The sequence below is a fragment of the Sceloporus occidentalis genome, unplaced genomic scaffold (assembly GCF_023333645.1).
Source record: "Sceloporus occidentalis isolate IW3139 unplaced genomic scaffold, rSceOcc1.0.p SCAF_28, whole genome shotgun sequence".
In the NCBI taxonomy this organism is placed as follows: Eukaryota; Metazoa; Chordata; class Lepidosauria; order Squamata; family Phrynosomatidae; genus Sceloporus; species Sceloporus occidentalis.
This window is the reverse complement of record NW_028317008.1, coordinates 7,800,648-7,814,631: the sequence shown is the minus strand read 5'-3', so window position 1 is coordinate 7,814,631 and position 13,984 is coordinate 7,800,648. Positions and strand designations below refer to the sequence as shown.

The window sequence follows — 13,984 nt, the reverse complement described above, 5'->3', positions numbered from 1 at the left end:
AACTGTAGCATATTTTAGACCTAACATTTTTTTCTTTTACTTCAAGCTTTAATCATCCAGTTAAAGAAGAGTATATGGGTCAGGGTAACGTTAGTGAACAACACAACAAAATGATGGTACATTAGCAGCATTTAAATATGCTCTATCTGAATTTCCAAACCCACAAAGTAGGAAATGGTGTATTTGAATGATATGCAATGCCCAGTTTCATTCATGAAATTCTTCTGTGTGTTTGCATCACCAACAGAAGCTGCCCCAGCCAAGTAACTCATGATAGTCTGTTCCCATTTATCAAAGGTATGACGTAAACAGAGATGTCATCTCCTGAACCCAGTCTGTCATTGGAAATCCTCCAGCCTCTGTCCTTCAGCACTCCTCGGGCCCTCATTACCAGATCCTGAGCTGCCAGTGTGTATCTATGAGTAATGCAAAATACATTTCAAGAAAAAAATGACTGTGCAGACAGCTGAAATAGAATTAAATTACAGAACACTGAGAGACAAACTAAATGTTGCACTTGTTACATTTCAGAGACCTAATGCTATATCGATCACATTGGCACTTAGAGGATTAAACAGCAACAACATTTATTATTTAGAACCACTAGAGCGTTCATGCGCACTGATATCCTCTAGGGAAGGTCCTGCATTCTGGAACATTTTGCTAAACTTTTAGAAAACCATACCAAAAAACCTAAATGTTAAAAAGATTGAACACACTGACACATTGTATGTGTAATTTATTTTATATACACGAAATATAAATGTGTGCCTATATATCTCCTTTATGGGAACTTTAGTAATTATTAACTATATATACAGTACGTGTATATATATATATATATATATATGTATATATATACACACACACACACACACAGTATATGTAGAGGATATATCACATTTATACACACAGATAAAATACTATATACATCAATTTATATATGCTTTATGATAAGTATCTATACAAACCTGTGTGGATCATCAGGGTCACAATTGGCTAGAAAATTTGTAACAGCTTCTAAGACTTCTTCGTTTAAGAGTACATCCCAAAGACCATCGGTGGCCATGACTAGTACATCATCTGCACTGTGCTCATATTGTATTAGATCGTAGACTCGCACCTAAAAGTACAGGAACATGGTCAAATAACATGCTGTATCTGTGTAAGACTAAAATGTTGGCCTTGTTTACCATCATGCTCAGGGCCGGCCCAAGACATAATGCTGCCTGGGGCGAAGTTTAAAATGCCGTGCCGCCGCCGCCAGGGGTCATTATCTACCCTTCCTCTCCCTCCCTATTATCTACCCTATCCCCCCCCCGCCTTTGTACTTCACTTACTTTGCAGCAGTCCTGCGGCAAGTCTCCCTTCTCTGCCACGGTGCGCGCTGCTTTACTGCTGAGCGCCGGAAATGATGTCATCTTCCGGCGCTCAGCATTACAAGCCGGCACCGAGACTGAGCTAGAGGGCTCGCAGAGGAGAGAAAGAGGCACCGAGCGGGTACTGACAACTTGATAAGCGAAAACCACTCGGCGCCCCTCTCTCTCTTCCGCAATTGCCCCAGTCTGCTCCATGGTAGGGCCGGCCCTGATCATGCTAATATTTTTATCTTAATAATGTTTAATTAAATTAACTACCATTTTCACCAAGATCATTCATCCAAGTCAACTATACTAAAAAAAGATGCTCACATTGGTTGAATTATCACGTGGTCAGTCCATGATGAATGCATGATGTGTGTAACAGCAACCGCTGTTACTGTACATTCACACACCATTTGCGTGGTACATACAGTGCCATATTTCTCAGCTTGAGTGTCAACCTTGTTCATGCTCACACAGTTATACATACAGATTCATGCAGACACACATACATGCTCACATACAAACACTGATACAGTCATACATGCCGACTCCCTCATTCCCCTTTCCCTCACCTCAACCGCAGCTTTCTCTAAGGCCGACCAACTGAGCGTTATGTGACCCTGCAACATTTGAGGGATGGGGTGCACTTGGGGTCACTCATCAGGGGGGTGGCACATTAGCACACAGGGGCAGTTGTCCCCCCCCCGCCAGTCCAAAATTGTTCAAAAGCCTGGGCAGCCCTTCCCTGTGTGCCAATGTAGCAACCCCCTGATGAGAGGCAACAGGGGCAGATCGCCCCAAGCTTGTCACTGCTCCTCGTGCACTTCTGCAACATGGCAGAGCTTCCAGGCTCACCATCTTGAGGAAGTTCTGATAGATTTATGGAGAAAAAGAGGTGCAGAAACGCCTAGGCCAAGATACAGCTCTGCACAAAGAAATAACCCATTATTGGTATGTGTTTTGGCTCTGATGTGCTACAACACAGACACAGCACACAAACTTTCACAACTACACTCTTTGATCTCTTCATTCTCTGAAGTGAAGATTCTCTGAAGATTCTAGGGGCCCCATCCTAAGAGCCATAAGTGATCAAGAAATCATTACCCACTGTGCCTGAAGGCATCAAACCTTACTGAAAAAGTCTATGAAGGAGCTGTTTCACATGTAGAAAAACTACGGCATTTCTCAGCTTAAGCTGTTTTGTGCCTATAGTTTTGTACACAATTCATAGTTTGGTGACAAAGTCATTTTCATATTTTCATTATTTAGGACTGTCTTAATTCTAGTTACATGCAATTTCTGTTTTTACTTTCTTTAAAAATTATATACACAGCATCGTCACACAAGAGTAATTCTTCTTTGCCCACAACCTTTGTACATAACCTTATATATGCGGACATGAGATAACACACTGTACACTTCTTTGCTACCAGATAAGTACATCCAGTAATTTCAACTTTTTTACACAGTATGCTGCTTAGGCTCAAAAGTAGCTAAAAGTTTCATTGCTAATTACAGACTAAATATAAAACACTAAGTTTTTTATATTCTGGGTGCGACAATCATCTATACTGCTTTGGAAAACTCACTGTTACAGGCAGATTACAGCATCAAAAGCTTGTATCTACAATTAATAGACTGGTTTACATCATGGACTGGTGGCGTTTACACAAGCCAGAGACAGGCTATCACCCACAGTGTAGATCATTCCAAGTTTGTAAATGATTCTTTTGTTTAACACATACTTAGTTTCCTCTTGGCTCAGTATTCCAACAGTCAGTACAAGCTTCTTGAATTTTCAAGGAAACCTTCCAATGATCATTCAGAATGCTTGCACACCACTTTAATTAACCTAAGGAATGTCATAATTTAAACGAAACATGATGGCTTGAGCAAAAGCAGCCAAATGAAAATTATATTCTGTATTGCAATTTGGAAATGGTACGCCTGGTTAGACATGCTGGTTAATCCTTTCAATACATCTGTGGTCCACAAACTCGTCTAAACATGTACTTTATTTGGCTTAGTCCCACGGATGAGATGTTTTAATATGTTATCCTGCATTCTTCATTCTCGCTCTCTTTCTCTGAAAAAAGTAGTGTTTATAAAACAAACACATTTCTCTAGCAATTGTGTTTTTTTCTTAGTTTGTCTTGGAAAGATACTTACTTGCTGTATAGTAATACAGTTAAAGGGAAACCAGACCACAAAATAAAATTATTCATAGTTACCGTACTTTCTTTACAAACAAGCAAATGTCCCTTTGATGTTAACAATGTTTATCAATAAATTAAAACAAGTTAGTTTTTTTCTAACAGATTACCATAAGTGTATTGTTTTAAAAGTAAAGTTTAACCTACTTTAGACACCTGTGGAGCGGAGTACCAGACTGCAGGCTGCTGTAAGATATGTATTAACTCCCTTCCACCCTTTGGTCTCAGTCTCTCTCTCTCTCTTATCCCATCATTAACACCCCGGTCCCCTCATTAAGCCCCTCCCACCCTCTGGCCTGCAAATAAAATAAACTCCTTGTCCCCCCATCCCACTCTTTGGACTGATCTGGTCCCCAGTTCCCATCATTAACTTCCTTACTCCCCTCCTAAATTTTTTTAAATAAACGAAAAAATAGCTTTTTTTCCGGCCATTTAATCGAAAATAATTGTTAGTTGCAGCCCTAGTCACATTGGTAAACTGTCTGTTGGGCAGGTGCCAATAACTCTTCTTATCCACCCTCAAGTTAACTTAGGTGGCCGATATAATATGCTGCAGCAGGGAAAGCCATTATTCGCAGCATTTCGACATCTTAGATGATGTAGAGCGTGACCACAATTATCCAGCCTCTGTCCTATGCCAGTGTCCGTTTCACATCCCAGTCTGGTCCTCATATATGATGTAATTTGGTATTATGTATAGCTATTTCTTTTTTATATAAACAATATAAAATGTCTACCCACCAGATTTGATGATTACAATGTTTAATTAACTAAAAACAACAGAATAAAAGATATGCGGTAGACCGAACAGTGGAATATGCACTTCTTTACTTAAGACAGTTACATATGGCAGAAGTGTTTATTTTACAGAACATGTTCATAATAATGCAGACTGGTAAAGTTGCTTAAATGCAAGGGAGAACTGGGCAGAAAAACCTACTAATGAGAATGCTATAATTTCTAAAAATGAAATGTCAACTCTAAACTGAGTCCATGCAAACTGCCAATAATATTTCTTGAACTAAATTTGACCTCTGAATCATATTTAACTACTACACAAAAAGTCAACTTGGGTCATCCCAAACATAACCATTGTTTTATTTAGCTCTAGAACAGATAAATTGCATCTGAAGATGCCTTTGAAGATAGGATTACTAAGCAAAAAAATAGTTCACTGGCAGACGATGAATGCCAGTAGCGATACCAAGTTTCTTACATTATAAAGGAAAATCAATCTGGATTTTAGATGATCCATTTTTAGGTCAGAAACTTGTGTAGCAATGAGACTTGGATAAAACTACATTTCCGGCTTATTGGCAGGCTTTAAAGAAACGGATATAGCATGTACTAACACATTAGCTATATTTATGTCACTAAACCACAAAACGACACCCCTACGGAGGAAGAATTTGAATTAAAATCACACACAGTGTGCTATTTATTTCTAACATAAAATCTATGCAAAGTGGCAGATGTGAACATACTGTGTAACATGCAAATATTTTGTAGGTAAGTCTTCCCTTCCAAGTTCTTCAACTACTATTGCCATGCGACAAAGTCATCATTTGTTTTATTCTCTAGAAGAAGTGTTACATATTCCCTAAAAGTAAGGGTCTTGACAGTTTTCCATACCATACAAAGAATCTAATTTAAGACATACAATAGTATCATGGAAGAATGAACATATATGGTAAATTCCCTAATTATTCAAAGGTAATACAGTATATGGCGTTGCCTATGTTGCTGCCACAGCTAGAGTATAGTCGGCCAAAACCGAACCCTGAACTGAACTCTGAACTTATTCATTGTGATAACCCGTGACATCAGAAGCCAATTTACGTGTAGATATAAATATTTCTTCTTGTGTTGGAACCAGTGGCTGGGCGAAACACTGAAGCAAATCATGTAACTGGTATTCTAGGACTCATTTTCACACAGACATACCCATGCATTAGGTTTTTAGGGCTATGTGGGAGCTGTGCTCATAAGCTTAAACCCAAAAGCCCTTAATCTTTATGCCTCCTATTAAATCCAATCCTAAATACCGACTCATTTACTTTTGCTAAGTATCAAACCTAATGCGTCTACATATTCGCTATTTATTTACTTTTTTATACCGTTTTTATATCACAGCAGAAGATATTCTATTCCAGCATTTCTTAGAAAACCGTGTCGAAAAAAAACATGAAATCATGCACCCATAAGCTTTTCCTTGTATTATTAATGCTATGCTTGAAATTGAGCCACGATCAATATGTTGTTTTTTCTGCTGTACTCACTCCACATGCAAAATGAACTAAAAGCTGTCGCCTTATACTCTCTCATGGTTTATAGCTTTTCCATAATAAAAAATAAAGGTAATTACACATTTGAAAACCTAAAAAGGAAAGCAAATGGGTACAAAGTTTCCATAATATGCTGGTATGTTTTGAAGAAGGTAATTATTTTAATATGATTGAAAGGAACTGCAGAGACAGGCAAAATGCTAAGTAATGTTATAGCATTTCTCACTTTGCACAGATTAGACTGAGAGGGTCAGACAGGAGAAAGCGGATATTGAAAATGTCAGAAATGCAGGGATACAAGGATTTTGTCTCTAAGTCACTGAATCAAACAATTCCGTCCTCAGACCGATAACCATTACCATCTAAAAGGCTTTTAGTGGAAATGGATCAAATGAGATGGTGGTTTCATTCCAACTCATAATGAGGAATGCCTCAAATGTTACGGTGGAAACCAAAATAACAAGAAAAACACATGTATGCAAACTCTCATTTTTTTTTTTTTTTAAAAGAAGCACCAAGCAGCTAAGGAATAGTAAATGTTACAGGTAAACAAGCCAATGACACTCACCTGCCAATAGGTTTATATGCGTAATGTTTTAAAAGCACAATACAACCCAGGTAGGCAATATTTAGGAAATATTTGCTGCAATAAAACTCTTCTTTCAATCAAATGAGCAGCGCTTTGCTTGGAAACAATGTTTTTCATGTCGCTGCTAGTTACAGCACGGTGACGTTCTTGCCATATGTAAAAAGTGGAGTGGTGACCAACATCTTAAGTACACATCAATAGTAGCTATTTTATTGTAAAAAGTACAATATATGTATTCTTCTGTTTTATAAATATGGAATACATTACTGTCGTAATTAGGCATATGAAAGTATTTAGCCTGGCAATACAATATACTACCAAGATATTGGCTGGATATTGCAGAGTACTCTTATTATGAATAAAAATAACAGCAATCTTGCCTTATTAGATCGCTATGACACTCACCTCTGGAATGGAGGAAAGAAAAGGCTTAATGTAGATATTGGAGTCATGGACTTTCAGGTCATGGTCACCAAGCCCTCTGGTTACACCAATTGTGGCCATCACACGTGCCTGAGGATTTCATAATAAAATCTGATATTGTTAATTCAATAAATATCTCCAATATGGGAAATCGAGCACTGCAAACATTTCATTAAAATATGATACATGATAATCTTTGATTAAGTATTTGGAGTGTTCATAGTACTGTAATGATGCTCTGAGGGTTTAACTGACAAGAATTCCAGCCTGGAGGCATCTCAACACAAATCTAAATTGTAAATTTCACAGGGACTATTTGCAAGGGGTGAGGCAATTTCTAGAACACAACTGCTGCTAGATTCTACTGACGGTTGACCTACCCATCATTGTGTAGGAAGCATCTAACCAGAATATTAATGAGTACCCACACTATTTAATACTAGAATTTTAGAACTGCATTGGAGTATTTTTAAAATGAATAATAGCTGCATGGTAACACAAAAGAATAACACATTTTTTTTTATTTGCAGCCACATACTGAACCCTTTGCTTCCCTAAATGACAGAGATTGGCGATCACATAAAAATAATGAGAACAATATACTCCATCATAGGTTTGCAATAAAACATATTGCTATCAGGTTTTATCTTTATTCAATTAATATGTCATTGACTTGAATGGAATTTCCATCTGAATTGTATAATGACTCACAAGCGAATAGTTTGTTTTCAGAGCCATTATTTTGTCTTTTGTATATGTCATTTTTTTTTCCTTGTGCAGAACGTTTGGATTTACAGTTATTCATATATAAAGCTCTTGTCCTTCCTTTGTGTTAATCGTGTAGGACTGACCAGAAGTCAACGATCCTGAATCAGAAAACCTATCTGAAAACCAATTTTAATTATCGTGTATTGTTAGTTCAATTCTTATTTTGTGACTGCAAGATTGGATTTACATATTCTAGTCCATGAATATTGTTATTTGTAGATAGACAATTGAAAGTGACATACATCTGGGCATTTGTGTTGACTGTACTGATTTTTTTTTCCCCAAGGGAAGATTGGAGGTACTTGCCAAGTGGCCCTTGTAAGCTTGCAAGAGAAGGGCCCTATTCTCCTTTTGTACCAGTTTGATATGGATTGTGATTTCAACTGATTCAACTGATTGTAACAGCGCTACCGATTCTATTGGCACTATATAAATAAATATAATGTAATATAAAATGGATTCCAATATGCATTTAACTTGCAAATAGGGCTATGGCTATGATCGGCCCTTTCAAAGCTTAGAGTAGCTGGAGTATTACTAAAGGAGCATTGTGTTTCATGTATATTTCAGTCTCTATGTGTTCAGGATGCAAGTGTGTTTTAGGCATAAGCCGTACAAACACAATTCCATAATCTTATTTAGCCAGCCCTTTGTAGACAAATTACACTCTTACCTTTTTTCCTTCGCCATATATGAGTGGGAATTTTAAGTCATTCTCCTCAATAGTTTTATATGCCCTAATGGAAAAGAGAGAGAGAGCAGATTGTGCCAATTTCATTAGCTTCTTACAGATTAATTAAATCATATTCCAAACCCCATTAGAGAAGACAAAAAAAAGAAATCCTAAAGCTTGTGCTTGTATTAAAAGTCTGTAAAATAATTAATTGGCTTCCAGATTTTTTTTATTATATATGGCCTTGTAGAAAGGTCAAATCTATTATTATTTCTGCATACTGTCCTATCTATATATGGTGCGACCTGAGCCGCTTAAGGCTCTCAGTTTAAAATGCGAGAAGTGGGGCACAAATTTGTTATAAAAGTATATCACCATAACGTATAAAAAAAGGCTAATCAAAATATTGCTTCCTTAGGATACATATAATCATTATTTGCATTAAATTTGGGGTCTCCTATATGTTTACATTTGACACCCTGAAAGCCTAGAGCAACCCTTGGCTCCACTTCTTGTATCCCTCTCCCTTTTTGCCTCACCCACTTATACATCCCCTATTTTAATGATTGTTACCTTTGCAACTTTTATGCACTAATTAACATATGTTTTGTCATGGCACAATAATGCATGTAACACTTTACTAGCTACATTTTGGATATTTTAAATTTTTACAACATTTCCAAAAATAAAATTACAATAGAAATAAAATAATGTAAAATATAATATCAAATGGTAAAGCAAAAAAAAAAAAAGTAAAAACAAACTAAAGTGTAAAAGAGCAAATTATAATAAAATTATAGTGAAAAAAATATTACAGTGCAAGTCTAAATACAAGCAATAAAGTGTCAATCTTTGATCTTGGCTATTGGGTCCACAGCATCAACCTTATTAAAACAATATGTCCCCGTGGAAAATTTCACCTGACCTGGCAACCTTTGAAAAAATTTTTGCAGGAAAAGTAATTTCGAGGTCAGGGGAAGGAGAATTACAGAATGGTAGTTAGATGTAGAATCTAGGGAAGGCTTTTTTTTTTTTTTTATTTAACGGCAGAGTAGTAAGGACTTTATAAACCTTTTAAAGGGTGATAAGACTAAAGGTAAATGTGATTTCCTTTATAGAGGGTCAGCTGTGGGTATTTGAGAATCTGGAGGCTATACAGAGGCAGGAGAAGACCAATTAAATTTGATGCCTAACATAGTGTGGTCTTCTTTGTGACACCAAAGGAGGCAATAAGGGATAAAAGTGTAGAGGCAGCAGGGGAAGAAGGACCGTTGATACAGAAAACCTAGTTCTCCCCAGGGCCGGCCCAAGACAAAATGCCGCCTGGGGCGAAGTTTAAAATGCCGCCCCCCCCCCATTATCTACCCTTCCTCTCCCTGCCGCCCCATTATCTACCCTTCCTCTCCCCCCCCCTTACCTTTCAGCAGTCCTGCGGTGAGTCTCCCTGCTCGGTCTCGGTGCCGGCTTGTAATGGTGAGCGCCGGAAATGACGTCATCTTCCGGCGCTCAACAATACAAGCCGGCACCGAGACCGAGCTAGAGGGCTCGCAGAGGAGAGAGAGACGGGGGCGCCGAGCGGGTACTGACAACTTGGTAAGATAAAACCACTCGGCGCCCCACTCTCTCTCTCTCTCTCTCTCTCTTCCTGGCTTTAAAAAAAAGAAAAAAAAAAGAAAAAAAAAAGAAAAAAAAGGGCTTGGGGCAGCAAAGTGCCACCCCTTCAAAAGTGCCGCCTGGAGCGGTTGCCCCACTCGGCTCCATTGTTGGGCCGGCCCTGGTTCTCCCTATTATTTGTAAGCTGTGACTGCTCTTCCCGTGAGAGCTGTTAAAACCTTATTGGTATTTCTGAAAAAAATTGTCATATTATGCATCTATTACCATAAATACTCACACTTGTTCTTGGTAAGCCATGTGACACCTGAACCCAATACAACAGGCTACATGACCTACACTGCTGCTTTTACTATTTAGTTTTATCCATTAAAGAATGAAAATGTCAAACCTGATGACATGTAATGTAATGGCACATACTATATTACAACCGTTGCTTTGATATGCTATACATCTGCCTCCTATTTGGATACAAGCCGTATTGCTATACAGGAATTCTGGGGTAAAGGTATTAATGTGGACCATTCACCGTATTAACCAAAGGCATGTTCCATCTGCTTGATCAAGAATTGCTTTTCATCAATAAGGCCAAGTGTCTGTGTAGATTTCCCTAGCAACATTGAGGTACTAACTTGTACACTTGTGCATTCGGATTTGTCCGAATTGCATTATTAAAGAATTTTGAAGAAACATTCAGTTAATTTCTATCCCTCTTAACTAGAAGCCTTTCTCTTTGCTTAAATACTAGTCAGATACATTTTTTGTTTTGTTTTTGTCCCTCCTAAAGCCTCAGCACTCCACATGGGGACAGCGTCTCTCCTGTCCCTCCAATTGGGTGCTCTTTTGCCAAAGAGCTTTAGGAGGCCTGAGAAGCGGAGAAAAAAAAAGAAGACAGAAGAAGAGGCAAAAGAAGGTAGGAAGAAATAAAAGCTGTCAGCGGAGAAGGTAGGAAGAAAAAGAGAGAGAGTGTAAGAGAGTGTGAAAGAGTCAGTTTAGGAGCATGGAAAGCAATGAAATGCAAACGAGCCTTCCCTTGCGGGACCTGCCAGGACTGCCCCCTGACATCAGCGGGCAGTCCTGTGACGTCGGTGGGAGTTCTGCTGACATCGGGGGCGTTCCGGCTGACGGAAGCAGGAAACAACCCCATTTAAAGGAAAACTGGACGTGTCAATCTCCAGGTCAAACCCAGAGAATTCCCAGATATGGCTATAAGGGAAAGATAATGTGCGTTAAAAGAAATAATTGTATACTTGTCAAACTAGATTTCATTTGAATTTAGGGAGTCACCATCAGTTTACCGGATCAAAATGTATAGTTTAATTTTATATGAAGTATATATTAAAATACACATATGGCATAGCATCAGTTTCATAAGGGTTTCATTGGTAAGTTCTTTCTAGTTGCTCATCGCACTCTCTGAAAGGACACTGAAAAGCACAATGAAGATTACAATAATTTCCACCAGCTCCACTTTATTCATTAGGCTAAACACGCATGTCACAAATTAAATCAGGCTAATCAGTTTTTCCTCTCCTACTTATTTTGTCATCTCCTCAAAGATCATTAAGCACTTTTTAGAATTCTTTTTTTTGGCAGTGAGAAGACTGAACTCGCATAATCAAAGGAAAGGTCACTCTGAATGGATTTAAAGTGAAGTTTCTTTTAATCAGATCCTCAGAGAGAAAAAGGCCTTCTCAGTTAGAAGAGGGGGAAAAAAAAGAAATAAAATGAGTCCCGGGTGCTTAACAGTTTGGCAAAAAGCCAAAAAAGCTCAACAAAGGGACTGAAAAAAGAAAATGTATATTCCTGCATACTAATTCATTTAATTAAAAAGGACATGAAATGTGCGTATAAGAAAGAAGTCATATGTACATTTCAGTGTTATTGGTATATATATATATATGAATAATGAATATTGAATTCCTATTTTATGAAGCAATATACCAGCTAGGGTTAGAATCTTTAAGAGGTGGGGGTATTCTGGCTTTTCTTTTAGCACAAGAGATCCTTTAATCGACAAGAATCAGTCAGGGAGTAAAATGAGTGAAAATCAGCATATTTATATTTAATAAGATGTGGCGTGATAGACAACACAAAATATATTATATTCTATGATATATTCATTATATCTGTAACACAACTAGTATTCCATAACTATGAACCAAGTGTAAAAGAATGTGAAGAAACAGTCAGCTTTTATACCTTCCATCTGTATGTTTAACAATCACATGTGTTTCTTTGTTGTATTGCGCAACCATTTTAGACACTTAAGTTGTTATCTGGTGGCTGTTTTCATCACAGCAACTGGGCTCAGATCTGAAACATGGAAGTGATCCTTTCATGGCCTGGCTAGCCTGCTTATCAAAGTTGTACTATGGAATTTGTATGTATATTTAGAAAGGCTTGGTGCTCCCTATGAGCTAAGAATTTCATAAGATGACATTTCTGCTCTATCACAGACAGGAAGCTGTATGTATTAGAATGGTCAGAATATATTCAAAGTGGGAAGCGCAAACCATGCTTTGTAGGTGTTAACATCTAGTTAATGAAAGGGGAGATTTAACGTAAATGTTTGTCATGAATAGCATATTTTATTCTCTACTACTTAATACAATTTGGTGGGGATGCCAGATGCGGTGTGAATGTGAGACAGTCCAGATTCATTGCATAAACCCTATATTAATTGTTTCATAGTTATATTATTATTAAAACAATGAAATGAAATGTGGGTAAACCGTGACACACAATTCTGCTTTGGACATATATTTAGAGATATTTCTCTCTACAGGATGCCCAGTGTGCCAGTCTATGTTTAGTATACTTTCATATGTGGCAGACTTCCATGGTTAAATGTGCTGTTTCACCCAAGATGAGTCACAAAGTAGATATAAATTGCATCAGCTAAAGAGGAGAAAGGGAGACAAGCTGTCTTTAATTTAAAATAAAAATGACGTAATGATTTAAAATGTACTATCATTTAAAACTGCATTTGTAGTTTTCATAAGAGACTGGTGCTACTTAGAAATAGAGCCCTGTCATTCAAACCTAGTCTTCCCCTGTATTTGTAGTATTCCTTAGACACCAGTGCTACTTAGCAATAGAGCCTTGTCATTCAAACCTTACCAATTAAAAACATGCTTTCAATTATGCCAAGGAAATTATTTCAGATGCATGGAAGGAAAATAAAGGCACCCCTCCAGTTTTTACTTTTATATTACCCAATCTATTTCTATAAGTTACATTTATAAGGAATACATACACTTATTAGCCCTGTGCAATGGCACTCAAGGACTTGAAACAGCAGCGACATTTATAGGACTGCCTAACCAATATATCATACTTATTGCAACAAGACAGACAAGCAGGCTAAAGCAGAACTAAACAAGCAACACAAAAAGTTACAAGGAAAACAATATTCCATTTTCTGTAATTTTGTGTATATCTAACAAGAACTTAATAAACGTTTGTGTTTGAAGAAAATAGAGAAACCGTACAAAGATCTTTGTACTCTTAAAACCAATGAGCTGTTATACATTTTAACAAAATATGTAGACAGTTTATTCTGTTCTAACAATACTGTATGGTGAGCCACACAATGAAATGTAAATACTCATATTTCACTTTTAAGGTTCCCTGAAAATACGATTAAAAAAAAATGCATTTTCTTACCATCCGGTCATATTAAAGTCTCTGTAAAGCATCATTTTCCCAAGTTCTTTGCGCTGAACCCTCCTTGGAAATTCTAAATGTGTAAACTCATTTCCAAGAAGGTGGGGCTGTAGGAAAGCCTGCAGATGTAAAAAACACAACATGTAAAATAGATTGGAATACAAGACATTCTAATGCATTGCAAGTGAACAAACCTGTGTACAAACAACTTATACTAGACAAACCCTAGCTCCTAGACCTGTGAGCATTAAAATAAGGGTTTTTGGAGACTTAAGCCATCATATGCAGTTTAATACAATTGATTGCTGTGTCCAGCAACTTATTCCGGCCTAGCCTGACTAGCAGACCCCTGCTACAAAACTGTAGTAGGTAGTAGTAGATAGGTAAGT

General features: G+C 37.5%; 1 protein-coding gene across 1 annotated transcript in view; it reads right to left on the bottom strand.

Annotated features, from left to right (window-relative positions):
- Positions 1–268: 268 nt before the first annotated feature.
- The window catches only part of LOC149299769 (protein phosphatase 1H), a 54,602-nt gene continuing 40,886 nt past the window's right edge, over positions 269–13,984 (bottom strand). Inside the window, exons 6-10 of the mRNA XM_089486136.1 lie at positions 13,596–13,714; positions 8,316–8,379; positions 6,857–6,964; positions 972–1,123; positions 269–416 (exon numbers count right to left, since the gene is read on the bottom strand). Coding sequence (XP_089342262.1) covers positions 269–416; positions 972–1,123; positions 6,857–6,964; positions 8,316–8,379; positions 13,596–13,714 — 591 coding nt within the window. The remainder of the gene's footprint in view (positions 417–971; positions 1,124–6,856; positions 6,965–8,315; positions 8,380–13,595; positions 13,715–13,984) is intronic.